At 41.5% G+C, this 24602-nt stretch overlaps 1 protein-coding gene and 1 long non-coding RNA gene across 2 annotated transcripts in view; one reads left to right on the top strand and one right to left on the bottom strand.

The window, feature by feature from the left end:
• Positions 1 to 17035, bottom strand: part of EMC2 (ER membrane protein complex subunit 2) — a 43990-nt gene extending 26955 nt beyond the window's left edge. Inside the window, exons 1-3 of the mRNA XM_081205091.1 lie at positions 16926 to 17035; positions 6756 to 6869; positions 3869 to 3933 (exon numbers count right to left, since the gene is read on the bottom strand). Coding sequence (XP_081061217.1) covers positions 3869 to 3933; positions 6756 to 6869; positions 16926 to 16965 — 219 coding nt within the window. The 5' untranslated portion in view covers positions 16966 to 17035. The remainder of the gene's footprint in view (positions 1 to 3868; positions 3934 to 6755; positions 6870 to 16925) is intronic.
• Positions 17036 to 17317: 282 nt separating this feature from the next.
• LOC308593137 lies at positions 17318 to 23097 on the top strand. Its single transcript, XR_014010771.1, has 3 exons — positions 17318 to 18462; positions 19097 to 19252; positions 21630 to 23097. It is a non-coding gene; the product is annotated as an uncharacterized lncRNA (long non-coding RNA).
• The last annotated feature ends 1505 nt before the right edge of the window (positions 23098 to 24602 follow it).

Below are 24602 nucleotides of genomic sequence, written 5' to 3'. Positions count from 1 at the left end.
AGTCCTAAAAACTACAATGAATAGCAAATAGAAATTGCGAAACACTTCATCTGGAACCAATGGCACCTATTTTTTCATAACAGAAGCCTCACATTTGTTGAGTTTCCTAGTCAGGAAGTTAAGAGTGCAAACCCCATTCTGGTATCAGGTGCCTGCAGCTGTGGCGAAAGATTAGTCAGAATTATGGCTATTTTGAATGTCCTTTCAACTAAGTATGTGGAACAATAAAAATCATAAGTTTTCATTAAGCCTTTAAACTGTTCTCGGTGTGGAGACCAAATAGTCACAGTGCTTGCATCATGCTGTGTTTCTTATAGGACACTTTAGGGCCAGAAGTTCAAACTTAAAACTACTGCAGCAATTATTAGTGTGGTTTTTTTTTTAAAAAAAAAAAACAGGTGTGAATTTGTTTGTTGGTTCCTTTAAGAAACCCTTCAGTAAAACGAAGGGAAATGTTCTTCATATCTATTTTCATTATGTGCTCTAAAAAATTCCAGATAACTTTATTACCACATATGAAAACATGATAACCATCAGCGCAACATAGAAGTTTAATGCAACTTTCTGCCTTCAAACTTTCTTGTTGATCCTGTGAAGCCACAGGGAACTAAGGATGATTTTGGAGTTAACTACTTTATGCTGGCACCCTTACAGCAAAACTTTCTAGGATTCATCCTCACCCATCTTGACTTATAAGAGCAACCAAGGTTGGGTTGGCTGGCTGATTGGGTCCTGGGGTTTGTGATTCGCTGTGAGCTGCATGTTAAAGAAGAATTTGAGCAACCATTCTTGGAGAAGGGCCCACCAGACCCAGACAACCATACCAAATACCAATTAGTTACCAATATGCCTTTTTGTGATAAAGAGTTCCAGTGGATGGTGGTCATACAACTCTAAGGCCTCTTGGATGAAGCAGGTTATTTAGATATGATTTCACGTTAGGGTTTGGTACAACACTACCTTTGGCCACTGTGATTCTATGTGAGAGTGCACAACATGCAACCATGTTGATTCCCCTGGCCTTCTCAGTAGCCTTTGATACCAGTAACCATGGTATCCGCTCTGGACGAACCATCTGGGGACAGAACTGGAGGAATTGCACTGCAGGCTTCTGTCCCTATCTTGACAATCAGTTCCAGAAGTTGGTACCCAAAATATTATTACTCTTCCATAGTGTAAGATCACACTATGGTGATCCACAAGACTCCATTTTGTCCTGATACTATCAAAAGAAGATGCTGAGTGAGGTGTCATCAGTATTTCTCTATTTTATCATATTCAGATGAAGCTGCAGATGTGCTAAATTACTGCCTGCAATCATCAATGGACCAGTCGGGGGACAATAAGCTGAAACTGCAGGGGGGGGTGATGCTCATTCTGGGGTTACACTATCCCTAAAAGATCAAATTCATAGTTTGGGTGCTATTAAACCTGGTGGCATTATTTGGAAGCCAAAGTGCCCTTTGTGGATTGAAGTCAACTGAGTTGTATCCCACGCTGACCCACTATTGATGGATGGCTCCTTGATCCAGCAGAGGACTCCATCAGCCGAACACAGAGAGTGAGGCTTCCCCCACCGCTGTGCCCTTGAGGAGTGTGTGAGAGAGAATGGGACTTCCAAGGATTATATTGAGTATGTGAAAATCACCAGAGTCCCAACTGGATCAAACAGCCTTCCATCATGGACAGACCCACTGCCCCTGAAGCAATCAGAGACTGTTTGATTTGGTTCATTTCTGGGTTCTAATTACAAGAAGACCAACTACTTTTGATTCAGAAAGCTATTTTACTTTATTTAACTGTGAATTTCAAAGAAAAATAAACCTACTTCCTTTACTATCACCTCAGGCCATCTTGAACTCAGTTTACATATACACAAAAACCCTGTCCTAGTTTATTTGAAATATTTCAAAAGTGGTTTCCACTGAAGAAAGAAAGGATATGAGTGCATGAGTGAAGTGATGCAATACAAAAGGGTCCCCCTTCTTAAAAAAAAACCCTTTATGTTGTAAAACATGCTTATCATTCTCCACATCTTGCTCTATATACAGCTGGTAGGACAGATTTTGGTTGAAAATTAGGAAACTCTTAACAGTAAGAGTTTTATGACAGTAGAACCATACCTAGGGAATGGGCTCTATCCCACCATAAGTCTTCAAGCAAAGGTTGGATAGCTAGGTTGCTCTAGCTCTGGATTTCTCTCATCAAGGAAGGAGTGAAACAGATGGCTTACAAGCCCCTTCCAACTCCATGATTCTATCATGGCTTTCTTTTTATTGGGTGATACTGGCAAGATCTCCTGAACGAACAGTGATGTTAACTGCATCTCACTTTCTACAAACCCAGTCATATTTGAAATATCAGAATGAGATATTCTAATATAATAAAATTGTTCCAAAACTGTGTTCATAAGGTATTGATAAAGAAAAACAACTCTCTTATTCTTGAAATTACAATTAGCTTAAAAATTCATAAATGATCTTTTTCTCACATTCCCTTTATACTTTTCCTTGAGCTCACATCCACTGCCAAACTAAGGAACAAACTTTCAGCAAGAAAATTCTGTATACGTAATTCGAACATTTACATAGCTCTTTCACCAGAAGTTGCTGGTTAGAGGAAAAGTATCAAATTCCCTAGTTTGTAGGTCTCCTCCTTTTTTACCAAAACGAAAAGGATTTCCATAATACAAACATTTCCGTAGCAGCTCTGCAATGAAACCCACATGCAAAACATTTAATGTAGATGGCACAAAAAAATCAGTAGATTGAGAGAGGTACCTTTCAATCATTTGAAAAGTTGACATACACTGAGATTCTGTATCAACATTTTCTTTACAACATAGCAGCTAACATATTATTTTGGCACCCAGCTTGTATCCAAGTACTGTAGCTGTAAATATTTTTAGAACTTTGGAAAGACCTGTGATAATTATAAGCAAAATATTGGTGTAGGCATTATCTCATTTAAGGTCCTACAAGCCTCCAGGTCTACACAAACAATAAAAATCTCAGTATATGTTTTCCCATAATGCTTGTGTTCATGCTAGCCTCACTGAAGGACCTAAACTGCAATAGTTTATCAGTATAAAATGGAAGATAGATTTGTCATGAAGGAGCATGACAGTTGTTAGTTGTTTCTCAAAAATAAATAGGAAAAATACGCACTCCAGCACTGAAGAGGAAGAGTGCACAGAATTAAAATTAGTAAACTTTTAAAAGCAGCTTACTACAGAAATGCCAGGCAATAACTTAGTGGTGGGGGGAAAGGAAAGCTATGAAGTAAATGGACCTGACTAATTTAAGTTCAGTAATTTCAACATGTCTATTCTAAGTAGGATTTCATTGAATACCAGCCTATCATTCTATTCTTAAAGACACCTCCATGCCTATGAGGAACAGTGAGAGGAGCTCTTAATCTTTGAAGAACACAAAACTTTTTAGAACTTCACAAGACAACAACAAAATTGCAACAGAATTTTGCAGTAGAGTGCTGGACAAATGCAATACAAAACCACTGGTGGGGAGAGATTGTGTAGCTCCCCAAAAGCACATTGTGCTATAAACTGACCATCTAGAACCACCTGTTTGCACCTCCACAAAATTACCCAGAAAAGTTTCACATTGTGTAAATTAAAAAAGAGCTTCCTCTCACTCAAGGCAGACGCTCCAGATTTCACCAGTTCCCTCTCTTGCTGCAGCCCTCTATGTTACTCACCATGCCATTCCAAAGGGTACCTCAAGCTTCAGGAGCAGCTTTTCAGGGGGCATAGGGAGATGCAGCAAGGAGGAGAGAATGGGAGAATCCTTTGCGGTAAGCAGTGTTCCAAGCCATTACATTTGCAGCAGAGGTCAGCTGGACTACTTACCAGTGCCAAGTCATCCCGACTGCAGTCCAATGCAGCAATCATCACTTGCTCGTATATTATCCAGACTAGAAAACACACAAAAATACATCTGTCATATGAAATGAGGCAGTATGTTTTTCAAAACACCTAAAACAAATTACATTCTCGTTTTTTCTTATAGAAACCTGGACCTGTCATAATTAGTGCTCAAAATTAATATGCATGACTCAACACTTCTAAAAGCTATACTGTTCGCTTATGCTGCATAAGCATTTTTGTAAAGTGTTCCATATTACAATGCAATACAGTACTACTACACCAGAATAGCTATTTATGATAACAAATCAACTATGGAAATGATTCACTGCTCCCCCAATTTCAAAAAGCACTTTGGGGGTTTGGCAGAACAACAGTTTTTAGGGGACACTTTCACCAATTCTGGAGTTCTGTTCTTCTCCATTTTTTCCTTTACGTCAGGGAGGGCTAAACCCTGGCCTGAGAGCTGGATCAGGACCCCAAGCAATTTTTTGTAGCTCCTAGAGATATCCCCAATTTTGACAGTGGTGGTACAAAGCAAAAAAAAAATGTAAAGGAGATACAGCACTATGGTGGGTACATATGTTTAAACTGAGTTTTGCATTTATGCCTGATGAGGGTGGTGAGTGAGACTGAGTGAATGGTTGTATGAATAAAGTGTATCATGTTGATTGAAGCTGCACATTATACTATCATATGAAGCTCTCTTGTAAGTGACAATGAATAATAATAAATAAAACTACCCTATTATACTGAGAGTGTTTGGCATTCAAGAGGAAAGCCATGCACATGAAATAGACAAGTGTACAAATTTCTGTGATACACACATACTTAAAACTGTTCTGTGTAAAAACTAAAGGTTTGGGAGGGTACAGATTGCCCCTCAATGAAAATCTACTTTCCACAGACAACACAACAATCACTCTCATTTTGGCTTTTACCACTTCAGTGAATGTGTGGCTATTATGTTCTATGGCTTCTTGATTAAAATCAGATTGCCTTCTTAGAATAGAAACTACATAGCCTCTGGAAACAAAAATGGATATGACACCAGGGAACATATGGAGGATTCATTCATATACATCATATGAACACTATTAATTAGGGAATCTACTGTTGTCTGTGATTCTTACTAAGTGAAAGGCGATGAAAAACAGCACACTCAACTTCCCTGTTGAGATCACTGCCCTTTCTATCACCCACTGAGTTTACATTAAACTCGGAGACAACATATGCAGGTCTGTTTTCCTGGGCACTTCAAATTTTAATCTCAAAACCAAATAAGAAAGTGACTGTGCTATGCTATTACAGTGGTGCCTCGCAAGACGAAATTAATCCGTTCCGCGAGTCTCTTCGTCTAGCGGTTTTTTCGTCTTGCGAAGCAACCCTATTAGCGGCTTAGCGGCTTAGCGCTATTAGCGGTTTAGCGGCTATTAAAGGCTTAGCGGCTATTAAAGGCTTAGCGGATTAGCAGCTAAAAGGCTATTAGCAGCTTAGCGGCTTAGAAAAAGGGGGGGAACGGAAAAAAATCGGAACACTTGCAAGACGTTTTTGTCTTGCAAAGCAAGCCCATAGGGAAAATCGTCTTGCGAAGCAGCTCAAAAACGGAAAACCCTTTCGTCTAGCGGGTTTTCCGTCTTGCGAGGCATTCGTCTTGCAGGGCACCACTGTATATGCAACTTTCAGGTGTATACCAAAGCCAGGTTTGGGGAACCTTTGGCCCTCCAGATGTTGCTAAACTACAACTCTCACCATCCTTGGCCATTGGCCATGCTTACTAAAGCTAATGGGCATTGTAGTTCAAAAACATCTGAATGGACAGAATTTCCCCACTAAGTTGTTCTCTGATAAAAATATTCTAACGCTCATCATTATGAGATATATTAGTAACATCTTATGATAACATGCCAAACTGAAAGACCTCTGGTCGAGTGTTCTAAGAAATGAACCCATTTCAGAAATATTGCTCCCCTCTCTCTCTTTGTATAATGTCAGTGTTACTGAGACCAAAACTTCCTAAAATTAAATAAAGAAGGGTACACCCGTTCTGATCTTTGAGACCTTTGCCAAAAATGAACTGCTCATACTGTCTGAATTAGGTTAACTAAGTTATAGAAAGGAAAGAAAGAGAAAGTAGAATGAGCTCATTAAAAACAAATCACTGATACTTATTCCCTTCCTGCCTACATAAGAGCCTTGGTCAACTTTATACAGTTTTCTTGCCATAAAACACTCTGATGCTTTATCCTGTGCTTATATAAAAAGAGGTATTGCATTATTGTGACTTTCTTTTTAAACAATTCCCTTCTGGTATAAAATGCTCTGTGCCAAGTTTCTGTCTGGGGAGAATTAGTATTGTGCACTTACGATCCCCCCAAATGATGTAGAGCTATTGTATATAATGAAAATCCAGGCACGCCCTAGACTCTCATGCCCAACGCTATAATAAAAGCAACTCTTATATTGATTCCACGTAGCTGAAGTTATGGTTAAATTTCAGGAATAACCTTCTGTCTCCTTTTCAAAACTTAGCCATCCTTCAAACGAGTGAAGACAACCAATGAGTGAAATTTGGCCAAGGAGGCTTGGGCCAAGGGTTCTCTCAAATGTATTTGCATGACTAGCGGGCCAGGCTATACATCCGATTAGGTATACATCTCCCTGCCCACACCCTTAAGTTGGAAAGCAGATCAAGAGTCAGGAAAACTGGCAGATGTTGAGCTTTATGGGCGTACCATACATCAGCATGCACAAGAAAAGTGAAGTAAAAGAAAAATAATATTGAGGGTGTAATAGGAGAATCAATCAGGTAATAATAAAAGCAGCTGCACAGAATAAAGATGGCAAGAGACGTGAAACAGCTTTGACCTACTGTCATCGCCAAGCTTAGCTGCATATTCATGAATTAATTCTTCTCCAACTTCCACTATCTGCTCACTGTTCCGATAGTTCTCTTCCCTCCATTTCCTCATTTTATCTCGCATCTCTGAAAAACAAAAAACAAAAATGAAACAGTGGAATGACAATTCCTAATCAAGATTTCTGAAAAGAATTGGTATATGCATTTTCTGTTTGATAATAATTGTTTTAGTAACTTAAAGTTTCTAGCTTTGAAATTATGTTTGTGGGGGGGGAAATAAACATTGAGACTTTTAGGTTTACAAGTATTAGCTAACGAGTCTTATCCCTTATACAGTGAAAAACCAGCACATCATGAACTCCCAAGCACATCTACCATTACCTTTTAATACTGATCAGTAGCATTCAAAAAGAGAATCTTATCTCTATGCGGAGACAAAACACTGTCTGCATGCAAGTCGTCATCATATTAGGCACCTGGCCAGAAAGAGTAGCATGGAAACAAAAACATGCCTGGACCAAGTCTGATGCCTGCTTCCTTTCCAATCATTCAAGACAATTGATGTAATTATAATTCTAGGAAGATCATGAAGGTTATTTAATGAGAAATTGTTCTTACTAAAGCTGATAGTGTGGTTCTCAATTAACTGGTGTGCACCTGCCTACAGCCAGGCAATGGCCTCCCCCCCCCCCCCGCCCCCAGTAATTTTGAGCTGGTTGTACAGAAAATCTCAGTTTGCAAGCCATTTATTTATTTCAGTTATTTGTTCAATTTATATACTGCACTTTATCCAAAGATCCCAGGGCGGTGTACAACATTAAGAACATAATTTACGCAGCTTAATAATAAAAACGTAATACTCAGAGTAATAATAACATTATCACAATACAGCCCCCACACACATTTAACAGGCCATAGATTATTTAGCCTGTGTAATGAGAAATGTTTTCGCCTGGCAGCTAAAGACGTGTAAAGATCGCCCATTCTTGTGTTGTAAGCCAAGCCATGTCTTGTGTTGTAAGCCAAGATGTGTCTATGAATGAGTAAGTGTGCTGGTGCAGGTTGCTCAAATCACGCAAGCCACACTCTTCCCTTTCTGAAGGCAGGAGAAAACAAACCCAAACAAAAAGAAATCTTGGATCCCTCTCATGGTTTATTTGGAGACAAACAAACCACAAGTGGTGGTTCACATGTAGCACTAAGCCAGGACTAATTTGTTTCTTCCTGACTTGGGATAGGGAGAAATGGGGCAGGCGAGATCTGAGCAGTGTTCACCAACCATGCCTGTTTGTTTATGTTAAACCATAGTTTGGAGTACCATGATGGATGAATCGGGCCAATGTCTAAAGTCAAAATTTTCTCCTCTTGCTGTTCAATATCTTTCAGCACTGGGGTAACTGAACATATTCACAGCATGCGGATGCTCACTGATTATTGTGTTGCTGCCTTTATGGATGCCAAAAACATAATGCAGTACAAAATGCTGAATTTCAGGCTTAATGCATAATGGAGTTGAACCTGTCAAGTTCTGTTTGATTTTATTATTTTTGTCATAATGCACATTTATGATTATTACTCCTTCAACTTGCCTGCTGCCTCTATGAAAGATTTGTAATTGCTTTGGGTAATATTTCCCAATGCAAACATATAACTGAACATGCTTTGAGTCTTGAAGAGAAGTAGGAATAAGTTTCATCTCAAAATGAGTATATACTATTATTGCTTCATTTTGTTAGCTACGAAACAGATCATTTTCTTCTATTGCCTCATCTGGGAACTCTTGGATTGTTTTCATTATTCCTATAAACTACAGATTATTCCAAGGCCATTGGTTGCTTTCTATTTCAGTAAGAATTATAAAATTGGAATAGCAATGTACATAGATATTTTCACTACTATTCCCTAAACTAATATAAAAGCATGGTATGAGGGAGTATGCGAAAAATTAAAATTATATCTAAAATTAATATGGTAACATTTATGTACACTTTCCCTATTTTTTAAAATAGGGTAGTCATTACACTTCATGAACATTACATCATCTTCTATTATGAGGAAACGACCAATGGGGAAGTTTTAAATCCTTATTCATCACACTTTCAAAGCATCCAAAAGCACACAGAAAAAAGCAGTTTCTGAATAAATAATTGACAAGAACACAGAAAGCTAGACTGCAAAAAAGCATGGCAGTTTGAGTTGAAAAATATGTATAAATAACCAAACAGCACTGGCAGCAGACATAAAAATCCACCTCAAACTCAAGGTGATATAATCAATCAGTCAAGGTGGACCTGAAAGTCATCATGAACTCAGGCTGTTATATCCTGCCCAATGATGCCTTTTTTCACCCTTTATAAATTGTCTGCATAAGGATGTTGTCACACTGCAATTTGCTTGAGCACAAACAGGTGGTGCTATGAACTACAGAGTGACAATAGCTCACCGCCCACCTCCCTTAGTGGCAGGGAGCAGTGAAGAGAGACGTAATAGTCCAACAAACCATGGAGGCACAGATAGACTAGGGCAGCTCACCAGGAACTGCTTCCCAGTCTTGCTCTGATGCCACCTGCCACTTCCCTCCTAACCCTCCACCACTGAAGGGAACTGCTGTGCAATTGCAGGTCACTGCTGCTTACCAAGAGGGGGAGGCACGTGGCACAAGGAGTTTGGGGTACTGCATGGTGGCAGGAGAGTCAGATTGGCTCTGGCATGATGCATCAAGCGTCCCATGCCTCGCTCCTCCCCTTCCTGTTAAGCAATGGAGCCCACAGTGTTGGGAAGCTAGGAAAGCAATGGAGCCCCACACTCACTGCCACACTGGCTGCCGCTGTAGTGTAAGGGAAGCAGGGAGGTTGTGAGTCATTAAGGGGGAGGCAGTGTTTGAAACTCACATTGTTCTAGGCACATTTTGCGCCTGGGAATTTCATTAGTGCAAGCAGTTTCTGAGCTCTGGGTGCAGTACTGCGCCTAAGATTTCAGATTAAAACTGCAGAGTGGAAGGAAAGGAGGACCTTTTTCTGCCTCCCCACTTCCAGCTACTCTCTGGAAGACCGTAGAACTGATCTTCTTAGAAATATTGGGGGCGGGCAGAGGAAGAACTATACCATGTGAAAAATTAACATAATATTTTAGCTGCAGTTCATTCATTTTCAGCTTTGTATTCTTGTTATTAAAAAGTATGCCTAGATATTCCGTTGTTGCACCCATGACCTAGGTTTAAGGTGCCATTTAGCTCCTGGTTTTCATATCTCACTTTCTAACACTTGCGGGGAGGGGCAGGAGTGGTGCTTGGCAAGGTAGATATGGGGTCAGCAACACAAGCACAGACACAGCCCTTTATCTTGAATAGAGAGAGGGAGGGAGAGCGAGAGATGATAAATTTTACATGATGAAGAAAGCAATAGGTGACAACAGAAGGCATTGTGTGAGTAGGCACTCCTTTGGTTTGTTTTAGTATATTGTATTTTTATTCTGCCTATTATAGACATCTTAAATGCAAAAATATTTTTAATTACATTTTAATAGAAAAAGACAAGACTGAAGTTGTTGGTCTTCCTGTCACTTCAAAATTTACAAGTTAAGCTGTAAGTTTTAGATCAAACAAATTTCTTTCTATAGTCCACCCCATTCCTACCCAACATATGATTCCTTCCACAAATAGGAGGGGTGAAATAGAACTGTGCTAGATTTTATTTTAAAAGACAACCAAAACCACCACAGAGTTACATTTCATGTGCCTGAGTAAAAACTAAATGGTTCCTGACTCAAGACCTCTGGAAATTAAAAGATTGGGCAGAAAGAATGCGATTGAATCTCAAATGTAGTGCAAGGAGTGACAGTCCAAACATACACAAAATAATGGAAGTTTCCTCCATGAATTTACTCAGCCACTACTAAAGCCTCCATGCCACTATATCTCTCAAATGTAATAATGACTGAATATTAAAGTATAGGGTATCTAGCGATGGAAAAATATGAGACAGGCCATGTTTTGTCATTTGATCACTTAATATAAGAAAACAAGCACATTAAATGTCTGACAGTCTCAGCCCTGTACATGTTTATTTAGAAGGATCACTCCCAAGTGAGCATGCAGAAATTGCAGTCTAGTGCTGCAGCATGATGATTTCTGTAGGGAAACAATATCAACTTTCAGCTTGTCACGATGGTGGTAGTGGTCCACCATCTTAAATTAAATTTGGTCAGCCAAATTTAATCATGAAAACAAGTTGTGGAATTAAGTTTCAAATCTACTGCCCTGGTTTGCAAGTAATGGCTTGCTAGTGCTCTAGTTTATTTCCTCACAGTGTGGCAAACGAAGGAGGGGACGGGTGCAATGTTAGCAGTGGATGCTTCCTCACTTCTGGTAAACCATAGTTTGCAGAATTCTTGGCAGTAACTTCTGGAAGGGCCTGGGAGGATGGGACCCTGACTGACTCCAGTTATAAAAGTTGTGGATGCTGAAGAGACCAGGGAACAGCTTGGCTGTCTCTTAGGGCAGACCCAGGTCACTGAGCCTGTGCTTCCACAGCCAAGGCCTGCTATGAACTACCATTGGCAGGACTGGTAGCAAAAGCAGCAAGTATGTTCTATGCTTATGATAATACTTTATTCTTAGTTATGATATTTAACATTTGCATTTTACATTTGACTTCCTTTGGTAATGTTTTATTTTGAAAGCATCGAGATAATATTTTAGTTTCCAGCTAATTATGTTGCTTTGAATGTACTATACTTTATTTGTCTTTCTTTGGTAATGTTTTATTCTGGACTGTTTTATTTGAAGTTCTAATATGTTGTAAACAATTTTGAGATTTTTTTCTTAAAAATATAAAGCAGCAGAGAAATGAAATGAATGCTAATAATTCTGGCTTGTCATTAACATGCCTATCAGGCCACTGAATTGCTCAAGAAATTCTCACAAATAATTTCTGTACACTGTGTCAAATTCTGTACTTCTTTTCCTATACTTTCAGGGGCTACAATCTGAATATTGTTTCCAACTCTCTAAAAGAAAGAAACAACATTACACATATTTCATCTAGGTTGCTCTATCTGGTCCTCATGACTTGGCACATGCCACATCCTCCTCCCTTTTAATTAAGATAAAGAATAAAAGTAAAGTAATAATGATTTCAATTAGACTTGCATAGAATATGCCCTAAAAAGGTTGATCATGGAATCAACTGGAGGGGCAAGAAAGCTTCCTTCAGAAAGTGGAAGTCTTGCTCAAATAAGGAAAACAAAAAGGAACACAAACTTAGGCAAAATAAATACAAGCAGACAATAAGGGATGAAAAACAAATGAGTGCACTGCTAAAAACCATCAAGAATAAAATCTTTAAGTACATTAGAAGCAGAAAACCAGATAGGGAAATAGTTGAACCTCCGGACAACAAGGGAATCAAAGGTGTGCTAGAAGAAGAGGATACTGCAGAGAAATTGAATGAATTATTTGCATCCATCTTCACAGTGAATGACGTAAGGTAGATCTCTGTGCCTAAACAAACCTCTTCAGGAAGGGAGTCTGAGGAATGGAGGCAAATAGTGGTGAGAGTTTTAGGCCTTAATGACATGTTAAAAATGGACAATTCACTGGGTCCAGACAGCAACCGCTCAAGAGTTCTTATAGAACTCACATATGAAATATTTAATGACTGAAAAACAATGAACAGAGGCTTTGATTAACACTGACTATATGAGCAGGCCTGGTATTATCTCAAGCATGCACAGATGGGTAGAAGTTCCTTGGCAATTCTGGATAACCTACAGAGCATCAACTGCATGCATTTCTGAGTGTCAACATTATATCTGAAACTATTACAAAATCTCCATTCACAGTTTATTTTATGAACAAGAGAAACTAGTTTTATGAAAGTGATTGTTCCCTGAACTACAGTAAACCTGCAAATTACGTGGGGGTTAATTTCCAGGGATCACACCTTAAACCCAGAATCACGTACAGTCAAAACTCAACGGGTTCAATGGCAGGTGGGATTGCCAAAACCATTTCCCCCAGAACCCCACCCCCTTTCTTCTGCCCCTTTTTATTAATGTTAATTTTTGCCATGTGTGTAAAGCTGAATGTGCACAAGTTAAATGTGTATAAATTGTGGGCCTACTATAAACTGGTTAATTAAACTATCGATGGCATTTTAGACTGGGGGGGGTATTGTTTTTGTTTGTTATTATGTTATGCATTTTTGCGTTTTTAGATTTTAAACTGCCCTGTGATCGTCAAATGAATCGTGATTTAGAAATTTAATAAATAATAATATTGCCACATTTTAGGGGCCTGGAACCTCTGCCCAACCCAAACAACTGCTTCCTACAGAGGTTACCAACATGGGAAACGAGCATATGGAAATATTACCCCCACTGCTCAAGTATCTTATCAATAGATGCTGTTTAGATAGGGAGCTGGCAGTTGGGTGATCTGCCTCTAGGGATTAACCTGTTTAGTCTTTTGATCCTCCATACTCTATGGTTTCACAATACAAAATTACAATAACAAGTAATGCTAGTAATACATGACAGTGCAGTGGCACCTCGGAAGTCGAACGGATTCTGTTCCAGAAGTCCGTTTGACTTCCAAAATGTTCAGAAACCAAGGTGCAGCTTCCAATTGGCTGTAGGAAGCTCTTGCAGCCAATCAGAAGCCGTGTTGGACATTCAGGTTCCAAAGAACCTTCGCAAACCAAACGTTTGACTCACAAGGCATTCGGGATCCAAGGTACAACTGTACTGCGATACTGGACAGGTTATAAAATACATTTTAAAAAATAAATCCCATAGAAAGGGAGGGAGGGAGGGAGGGAGGGAGGGAGGGAGGGAGGGAGGGAGGGTTTGGACTTGATACCTCCCTTTCACTCCCTTTAAGGAGTCTCAAAGCGGCTAACAATCTCCTTTCCCTTCCTCCCCCACAACAAACACTCTGTGAGGTGAGTGGGGCTGAGAGACTTCAAAGTAGTGTGACTGGCCCAAGGTCACCCAGCAGCTGCATGTGGAGGTGCGGAGACACGAACCTGGTTCCCCAGATTACGAGTCCACCACTCTTAACCACTACACCACGCTGGTTCATTTAAATACTGCCAGCCTGAGGAAAATGGATGGCAATAATCTTCTGCTTTTTATTTCTACTTCTTTGAAAGCAGATACGATTAGGTTTCCATTATGAAGTAGATAAGTATGCATATTAATAAATAAATCTAGTTAAATCTTGTTGAACTACTTAATGATTATTCTGCCTGTAGTAGCAACTGTAATGCATTCTGTTAGATACTGTATAATTTTTAATTGCATTTTTATCTAAGGAATTTAAATTGTAATACAATAAAACACAATACAAGAAATAAAAGGCAATAAAAACACAATTAAAATTATAAATATTTAATGCGGACATGCCACAGACAACCTGAATGAAGCTTGTGGACTACTGGTGGTCCACAGACCACACTTTGGAAAACCCTGCTGTAGTCTGAATTCTTACTTAACACTCAAGTAAGAACTATATACAAGCATAAGAAAGATTTCAGAAGCCACAAAGAAAGCAACAAATTAGAACTGCAATCCCGCATGCCCTTAATTGGAACCGAGTGGCTCTTTCTTCCAAGTAAATATGCACAAGATGAATCTGCAAGAATCTTAAGACTGACCACAACCTCATTGCTTTTTTATAGATGTATATGCTTACGACTCATGGAATGTAGCAGCTGAAAGTACGAGCTGAAAAACAGGAAAACCCAGGTTTTGGTTGGCCTTGGCAATCTACTTTTGTCCAAGCCTCAAGCCTTCTCAACTGCAATATGGAAGCAAATATATTGGTCATGAAGCACTGTAAAGCTCTTCAAACAGGCAGTACTCTGTAATGAACTTCTCTATTGCATAGTAATGCATTATATTACTATGATTACTTGATTTGGTTTTGATTTTATTTCTTGCATTTCTATGCCACTTTCCATCCAAATGAATCCCAAAGTGGCTTACAAGAAACGAACTGCAATAATAGAACAGAGTATCACAAGTCCTGTGTTAAGTCATATTATATGATTATCAAATCAAAAAGGCATTTATAATCTATAAAACAATATTAACAAAATAGCAACAAAAAATAAGCTAAACACTATTAAGTTTATAAGCCCTACCCCAGTGACTCATAATATTTCACTCTATTCAGTTTATTAAAGTACATATACACATCCATCATACAGAAGGACCTGGATCTAAAAGAAATACCTACAACAGAGCTATACTTTTAACTTATTAGTTATTAAGTTAAACCTGCGACCCAACCAGTGATGTTCAAGGCAGTGGCCAACAACTGAATGATACAACCATCTCCATGTCTTCGGATTTATTCAGCTGCTGCTCACAGGCCCTTGCTAATACATTACTTATAAAGCCCCATCACTGCACCTGGCATTTTACAAAGTTTCATTATCTTCTCTCTGACCCCCAGCGCCAAAGTTCCCTGCCCCAAAGAGCATACAATCCCAAATTTTAACAGTGGGGGGAGGCCAACAGCCAATGAAGGGGTGACGGTAAAGGTGTAGATTTATCAATCTTTAGTTAGGAAAAAGGATGAAAGGAAATGGCTTTTCAGAGGAGATAATTTTAAGATGAGTGTCCTGAAGGAAGATGGGGGAAGAGTCTCCACCTTCGCCCCCAAGCTCTGCACCCTCAATCTCCAAAGTGGGTTTAATGAAGAAGAAAAATCTCAATTCACTGATAAACAGGACTAGGGGTATATGTAGCCAGGGGGGGCAGCTGCCTCCCGAATCAAGTAAATAAATAAAAAACGCTTAACTAAAAGTATACATTGTAGAAAAATTATGACAGATATTTCTGAGAACTTGGGGTCAAAAAATGTAATTTAAAACAACTGTTGTCAAGACATTTCATTCCGAATCTGCTACAGAGCCAGGCAGAGGATGGTGACAGGGGAGTATTCTGTCCGCCTAACATAAATCCTGGCTACACTCATGCTAGGGGGGAAAGTTAAATCTGTCCTTGTGTTCGCTGTGACCATGACAGGACAGGTGAAAAACTGTGACCACGACAGGACAGGTGAAAAAGGAAGGCTTTAAACTTCTTGAGATCACAGTTCCCTACATTCCTATTAAGGGACAGGTAAAGGGACCCCTGATCATTAGGTCCAGTCGCGGACGACTCTGGGGTTGCGGCGCTCATCTCGCTTTATTGGCTGAGGGAGCCGGCGTACAGCTTCCGGGTCATGTGGCCAGCATGACTAAGCCGCTTCTGGTGAACCAGAGCAGCACACGGAAACACCGTTTACCTTCCCGCCAGAGGTATTTATCTACTTGCACTTTGACGTGCTTTCGAACTGCTAGGTTGGCAGGAGCAGGGACCGAGGAGCGGGAGCTCACCCCGTCACGGGGATTCGAACTGCCCACCTTCTGATCGGCAAGTCCTAGGCTCTGTGGTTTAACCCACAGCACCACCCTGCATAAATTGTGGGCTTATTGTATTCAGTGTGGCATCCAATGTAATATATCATATACTTAACAACAATAACAACTTACTTTTATTTAGCCTCTCATTGAGACTCTATCAAGAGGCTGCATACACTTCTTTCACAACTTTATCCATTGTTGAACCACTTAGGAATCATTGTCACCTAAATAGCACTTTTCAAAGCACCTTGTACACATTATCTTACTGTAATCCTTAAAGGAATCATCCCCATATTGCAGACTGCAGCTAAAGACCTTGTAAATTCAAAGGAGAGATGAGATGAGATTCGCGGGGATTCGAACCGCAGACCTTATGATCGTAAAGTCCTAGGCTCTGTGGTTTAACCCACAACGCCACCCACGTTCCTATTCGGACGCAAATCCCACCAGGTAAGCAGCCCCGCAAGCCATTATGGGGTTAATTCTGTGCGTAGATCAGCTTCGAGAATACCACCTAAAGTACTCCCAGACCAACTGTGCGGTGGGGGGGGGGGGAGAGAGACGGTGAAGTTGCTGAGGCTTTTTCGCCTGGCGAGGGGAGGCGCTAGCAAGGCCTCGGCTATCCTTCCGAAGGGGCGGGCGCCTCTCCCCCGCCCCAGAGCCGCTGTCGCTGCGCCCACACCTCACCCTGGGTCTGCCCGTATCGCGCCCTCCCCTTCTCGCCCCCGCCGAGCCAACACACGCCGCGGCCGGGCGGCCGGCAAGTTACCTTCCCAAGTGACATCGTACATATCCGAGACCTTCGCCATCTTGCCGGGCTCCCCTCACGCCTCGCCTGCGCCACGTGACCGCCCGGAGCCCCGCCCACAGAGTTTCCTGGCCCCCGCCCCGAGCTCAATCGCTGACAGATCCGAGCCTGATTGGTTGGGGGGAGCTAGGGGCGGGATTCGCTCGCGGAGGGCGGGGAAAACGAGCGACCTTCTTCGTCTCAGGTTGGCTTTAAAAGCGCCTTTCGCTCTCGGTCTCCAGTTCGCTGAGGCGGACGACCTGGGTGAAGGGTGTCGTTTATACGCGGCTTTCAATCCAGGGATTTAGAAATCGTTTTATTTAGCTGCTTGCTTCCTTAGAGGATGTGTTTATTTAAAAAAGGGGGGGTTCCCACAGCCGCTTATGTACAGATAGTTTAAAAGGGGGGGGGGGAATATATTCCCTTCCCTCAGGTTTACAGTGTAAAAGACAAGACACGCCACATTACCTCATAAAGGAAAAGCACATTCACAAGAGACCGCCCAGTGAATTAGATCTTACAACATGAAGTAATAGCTGTTTCCCACCCCCCACCCCTTTTATTACATATTATTTTATTCCGTATTTCTTATTGGATTGCTATAACAAAGTCCTGAGATGTGAAAAAGAAAAAGACATGCAAGGGAAAGGGAGAGAAGAGGGAGAGGGGGGAAATTCTTAATTTAATTTGCTATGTGAAATTAATTTAATTTACTACGTGGAAAATATTTTTCCCCTCCACACCCCCCCCCAAAAAAAGCAGCACAGACTTTTTTCTTTTAACCTTTGAGGCTTTTTGCCTCTGGTGCTCACTCTTAATTTGTAAATGTGTGTATTATTTATCTCCCATCTTTCTTCACCCAAAGATGGACACGGAAGGGCTCACAAGAATCACGGAAACAGTGAACCGCAGTAGTAAGCCCAAGACACAGTAGTAAGCTCAAATACAAGATGCACCCAAAGTCATGTAGTATAGAAGTAGTGGGAAATGGCATACAGGAGAGGAAATGGCATACATCAAGGTTGTTTGGAAGGCATGTGACTTTATCCTCAAAAGTGCTGGGCAAACGTGTCACAGTGGACCTTCAAGGCTTTTCTGGTGTGCCCTCCACAGAAAACTATCTCCAGACCTCCCTGGAGAGCAGTGGTCCCCCTGCACAGGGCACCAACCCAAGGGGGTGCAAAACTATGACTTGAGAGCATGCACAGAACAGAAGGAGAGAGGGAGGAAGATGACAAATTTTGACCTTGCCCAGGGCACAATATTACCAAAGTTTGCCCCTACTGGAGAGTTCAAGGATGCAACAGAGGCAGCAAAGTATGCCTATTTTGCTGCCCTCATTGCCACACGGTAGTCCTGATGATGGAGTATTGTAGAGGCTACCATGTCCACCCATGTCCACCCGCCCATTGTATGCAGATATATGGACCTACATAACTAATTATGACAGAGCACAGTTGTCTTATCACCCTTCCATGGTGTCCTCACATCAAAGCCTACTGTATAGATGTTCATACGGGTACTTTTTGACACATACATATGTACCCCCGCTGTGATTCTTTATCCTTCCGTATTCCTTGATCCTGGTTGGCGAGTAAAACCTGTGCCACAAAAGTACAGGATTTCCAGCGTTTTAACTGATTCCAGAGCAAGTTATGTGAAAAAGCAGTGATTTCATACTTGGAAGAAACTCGCACGTGTGTTTTCATCAACATTTCGCATAGGCATTAAGTCCCAGGCTCCTTAACCTAACTTTTTGCTGTCTTTCACACATGCAATGAGCACATGATTCCTCCTAAACTTTTTTAATGGTGCAGTAATGTCCACTGCATAATCTCGCACACATATATTTCAATCTTCCTCACATAATACATCACAAAATAGGACGCATGATAGGGAACATTTCTATTATAACTTCCACGCCCCATTCCAAAACCCACCAAACCTCCATAGTCATCCACATACACTGGGTAGTAACTGCTGTGGTAAATTGTTCAAACTTAGAAGCATCTTTCGTTGTCCTTATACTTTCTGGAATCCTTCGCACTGTTTCACACACATACTCGTATAGAAATCCATGGTAACTGCAAGAAGCAAGAAGGCTGATTCACAAAAGCATGTTTCAAACTTTTCCTATTTATTTTTCACTCCAGGGTAATATTGAGGTGGTGAAGCCTTCAGCTGGGCACCCACTTTTACAGTGCCCAGCTAAATAGGGAATGGAGCCTGTGGTTATGGGAATGTGCACCTCACTAAGCAATTATTACAGTTTAATAAAGGATTCCCACCACCACAGAATCAGCCTTCAGGTAAGATTTGAACTGTCAATGAGGTAACCAGATTCAGTGGATCACACTGCTACTAGGTTTTAGGGCTGTTCCACATTTTAGGCATAATTGCTGCAGATGCATTTTAGGCATAATTGCTGCAGATTGCTGCAGGTGTTTTCTGTAGTATTCATGCGGGTGGTGTGGCATTTCCATCACAATTTCATCTAGGTCAGGGGTCTGCAACCTTTAAGACAAAAAGAGCCACTTGGACCCGTTTCCGAAGAAAAAAACAACTGGGAGCCGCAAAACCGGGAAGGTGACGTCGGGACGGTGCGTGACTAACGCACGCACCGCCCCCATGCGACATCACAGCCAGTACAGCGCCCACCACAGTGGGGAGTGTCGGGGCACACAATGCGCCTCCTCCCCTCGCTAGTATCTGCCCCGGAGCCACATGCGGCTCCGGAGCCGCAGGTTGCAGACCCCTGATCTAGGTTTTAAATCTGAGGTGGACAACCTGTGCTTAGTGCTAAGTAGCTATGGGTTTAAAAAACAAAACTTTGGCATGGTATGTGAGCTTAAACGTGTCAACTCAAAACTAAGCCCAATGAGTTCAGTTGAACTTACTCTGCGGTAGGTGTGCATAGGATTGATCCTTAATGATTTATCTACAGATCTTACACCATTTGTCTATGATCGGTAGGGTTTATGACATCACCACAAAATGTCACAATATGGACTTTGTTTTATTGAGCCTTGGTTGTACACACCAGTTTGAAAGTTTGGGAGAGACTGTATTTGGCATGGGCAATATAGCACTGGCATAGGTTTCTTCCTCAATGGAAAAAGGAACCAGATTGTGACTTCATTAATTAACCACTTCCATATGAAGGCTCTTTTCCCAGAGAACCAGACGGAGTCCATGCAATTCATGGCTCTCAAAACTTGTAGTCATCTTGCAGTTGATGCTGCCAAGACTGAGTAGAGAAATTGGGGGTGGGAGAGTACTGGTATTATTTCTGAACTCTCCATCTCTTCCCAGTGAACCTTATTTAAAATATAAGGAGGGAAGAAAAGGAAAGGTGTGTGAGCAACCTGTAATTTTATTCACACAATGCTGTATTATTTTTTTTAAAAAATGATACTTATACAGTGGCTAATAAAATCAGTGCAGTGACCTTTTCAGGAGATTTAAGAGCAGTTAACTGTTCTGGAGAGTGCCTGAATACATGCTGAGATCACAAATGACCACATCCTGGCACCAGAGTGACTTTTCAGAGACATTCTAGTATGTGCTGTTCATGCATTTAAAGTTATTGGGAGCTTCTGCACTCTACATTAGACCTGAAATTTGCACACATTTGCTCAACAGAGAAACACAACTACAGTACTGCAAACTCCACTGTGATTAAGGGTCATCCCAGTTACACACGGGTTTTGAGAGATGGAGCCTTGTTTTTAGCAGGGTCAAAAAGAGGGAGTGAATTCAAGACTGCAATCCTGCGCACATAGGCCCATCACACTCAATGGACATTGTGAGTAAGACAGCACTGTAAATCACACACCAGGCAGTTATAATGGACAGGGATAACCGCAAAAGATAAGGGGGCATTTTATCTTCAAACCATTTGAACGGGCTTCCTGGATTGGAAGTTGCTTTTCTAGGATTCCAGAAAATTCCTTCCAAATGGGACATTGCTAGGTACATGAGACACAAAAGTTCCAGAGCTCAGTCTCTCTCTCTCTCTCTCTCTCTCTCTCACTCACTCACACACACACACACACGTGTAACCTGCTTCCCATCCTTTGTACTGGAAATCCTTTAACTAGAGAGGCCAGAGGTTGAGTCTGAGACATCATGAATGCAAACCATGCATTCTACCACTGAATTCTGGCCATATGGTTAAGGACCAGCTTCACTGGAAAGATTATATATAAAAAAAGCTCTAAACAAGATCAAATTGGAGTCTAGGCCCTGGCCAGTGACCACTTAACCTAGGCAGCTTTGCAAGAGAAAATGAATTCCATCTTCAGAGGGGTGGGGGGACCAACAATTTTCAGCCAGGAGATGATTTTGTTAGAGCACATACCTGAAACAGACTTGCAAGCAAGCTTGATTCTATTTAAAAAATTGGCAACAAACCCTTGTAAAATTCAAGGCCATGCATTCCAAACATATACTAAGGAACACCTGCGAGCTCTGCTTTGGGACAAGGAGGTTAATGTGTTAGTGTAAGTCGATTTGTGGCCAAAAACTTAAAATCCGTTACTTGTGCAAAACATTCTGTCAAACTGAAGGACATGAGCAAGGAGGGCAGTGATGTTTTAGGGAATGTTGTCACAGACTGGAAAGTAAACTAGTCATTTAACCAAAATTCAGTTAGCTTTCCTTTTATTTCATCCACCATTCCCACAGGCCTGAAGAGTCCTGCAAAAGATGGCTTGGAGCATAAATGACGTCATGTGACTCCCCGCCCCCACACTCTACCCCAGCACAAGAAGAACTATGACGTATGAGATTTCAAAACAGACTGACACGAAAGGCCAAAGAACAGATGGAAGCCTTAAGTTTTCAGGGTTGGCCCAAGAAATTTTGTTGCCTGAGGCAAAGGACAAGATGACTGCCACCCCTTCAAAGCACAGAAACTGCCTGGGTGGGCAGCTGAATCTTAGAAGACTCAGGACAGGCAGTGTGGCACTCTGTACTTCAGTACCTTGCCACCACTCCCTGCCTGCTCCACAGTCATGGCTGTCAACTTTTGCCTTTTCTTGCGAGGAATCCTATTCAGAATAAGGGAATTTCCCTTTAAAAAAGGGAAATGTTGTCCACAGTGCCTATGGGCAGGGCTGGCCCTGTAAGTTCTGCACCACTAGCACTCTAGTTCTCCAGCAGCAACAGAGCAGATTTAGCTCCTTAGGCCCAGCCTGACTAGTGTCAAGTGACTTCACAGGGCTATCCAGACCCTAGAAAGTCCCAACAAAGGGAAAGGGAAAAACAGCAGAGTCTTGAGGCAGACTAGATTTATTGTGGCACAACATTTCATGGATTAAGTCAGCTGCAGCACATGAAGGGGTGGTAGAACTGTAGCTACAGATGAGCTAGCCGGGATTTTGACTCTGGTGAAGCCTCAAGAGGGGCACCATTGAGGCTGTATGCAAATGTGCGTGGGGGTGTGGCAAAGTGAGTCTTTGACCTGGGTGAAATAAAGCCCCATACGGTGTAATGTCATGGGTTGTTGTTCATCAGATGTTGTATTTACCTAATTTTAAGACCTGCTAAGGAACAGATGATTGTTATCTGTCCTGATATGTAACACAACACAACTCAAAAGAGGGTGTTTTATTTTTCCCATGACTGTGTTGAGGTGGAATTCCAAGGTAACTCTAGACAGGGAGGAGGATGGGGACAAAACTAGGATAAGTTCGCTTTGCCTGTCACTGGCTGTCAGGGACAGTGCTGAGGAGGGCTGCACTGAGGAGGAATGGTGGGAGCCTCCCACTACCCCTGCTCCTGATCAGGATCCTGAATCTTCCCAGGAGCAGGAGGACAAGTATAGATTTGGTTTGCAGAAGGGCACAGTTCAGAAGGCAGAAGCTGGGAAACACTGGATGGGGAACAGCTAGGAGAAGAAGCACTGGGAGAGAGAGAGTTAACAGATTCACTGTCTCTGGAAAGCATTCCTCCACCAGAAAAGCTGATTAAGGTGGCAGAACAGAAAGCACAGAGATTACAAACTCAGGTTACAAGATGCAGTTGTGACCTGGGTGACTAAGGAAGAAGTGGGTGAAACTCTTAATTGGGAGCACCGCCATTCCTAGGAAATGGTTTCTTTGTTCTCTCGCTGTGATCATTAAAGTTTCTAACTGGTAAGAAGACTCCTTTTCCTTTGTTTTGCTTATCTACTGCCCCGGGGGGGGGGGAGCCGATTCCCTGAAGCTTCACAATGGTTATACCTTCTATTGGTCTTCCTGCCTCCCTACCAGTCCCAACGGCCACCAGTCACCATTGGAAACAGGCTCCAACTGCTGTGCTTGTTTTCAAGCTTGGCCGAGGCCTAACAACAGCACATGGCCAGTTTTCTATTTCTACTCTGCCGAATCTCTGAAATCTGTAGCTGCTTGTCAATGATGGATTGACTACATAAACTCTTCTCAAACTCCATAAAATAACCAAACTTGAAGGCGTTTTAGCTCAAACTTCTCCACAGTCTGGGAGGACTGTGTGCCAGTCTTGGCTCAAGCAAGCTCTTTAAGTCAGAAGCCTTCGCTTTGCAGTTTGACTATTCATCTCCTGGCTTCTAAAACTGAAGCCACAGATGGAAATTTTAACTAGGGAGAAGCAAGGTTTTTGTGCAAAAAAACCGAAACACAAACAAACCCTTAAGAAAAACAGGATTTGGCTAGTGAATGTCATGTAGTATTAGTTTTACAGCTAAAAGGACAATACAATAGACAGATCTAGCAATATATATATAGTGGATTTGACATAGAGTCTTAATTAAATATATTCAGTTAAACACCATCTTACTACTACTACTACTACTACTACTACTACTACTATTATTATTATTATTATTATTATTATTATTATTATAAAATTAAACACCATATTGATATATGGGCGGAGTAGGGAAGAGAATCTCTATTGTGGTAACATATGGGATAGAACCCAAGAGAGACCTATTGAGTCATACAACCATATAGCTTTAAGAGAGCTCTGCAGTCATACAGGTCAAGCTGCCTTTTGCCATATCTTCCTGAAGGTTTCTATTAATGAATTAGCTCTTTGGATTGAAGTATGGGGCCTGCCCATAAACACGGCACACTTCCAAGAGTAAATGCAGTTTTGTGTGGAACCTCTGTGCTGTATGATATAACTTCCACTCCCTGGTAGTGTGATTTTCCAAATGTGTCTTGCATTTGATAACCTGATATCACTGGTGGAAGAGGAGCAGTTGACCTAGAGCAGATGTCCATAAATGTTAAGCACACTTGAAGAAAATCAAATGGACCACACCACACCTTTTGCTCATGATCAAATAACACCATTAACCTGTGGTTTCGAGAGATGTTGTCTAACAACAGTGCCGTTGCTTGGCAAACTTGAATGTTTTGTGACTTTTCATTTGTAGCTTATATTACTTTTGTACCGTGTCCCGCCTCCAATAAGCTCAGTGCGGCATACATGGAAATTTTGTACTTAAAACAACCCTGCAAGGGGATCAGGCTGAGTCAAAGTGACTGACCCAGAGTTCCATTCAAGTGTCCCTTTGGAAAGCTGGCCATCTGCCAATCACGAGCCTCTTCCTATTGACTGCTATGACTTGTTATGATCTGGCAAACAATCGCTTTGGAGAAGGTCCAGGACTGTATTCTCACTCAGTTTGCC

Source organism: Podarcis bocagei, assembly GCF_964188305.1.
Source record: "Podarcis bocagei genome assembly, chromosome: 8".
Lineage (NCBI taxonomy): Eukaryota > Metazoa > Chordata > Lepidosauria > Squamata > Lacertidae > Podarcis > Podarcis bocagei.
Note: the sequence above shows the minus strand (reverse complement) of the source record. Positions and strands in the feature narration are given on the sequence as shown.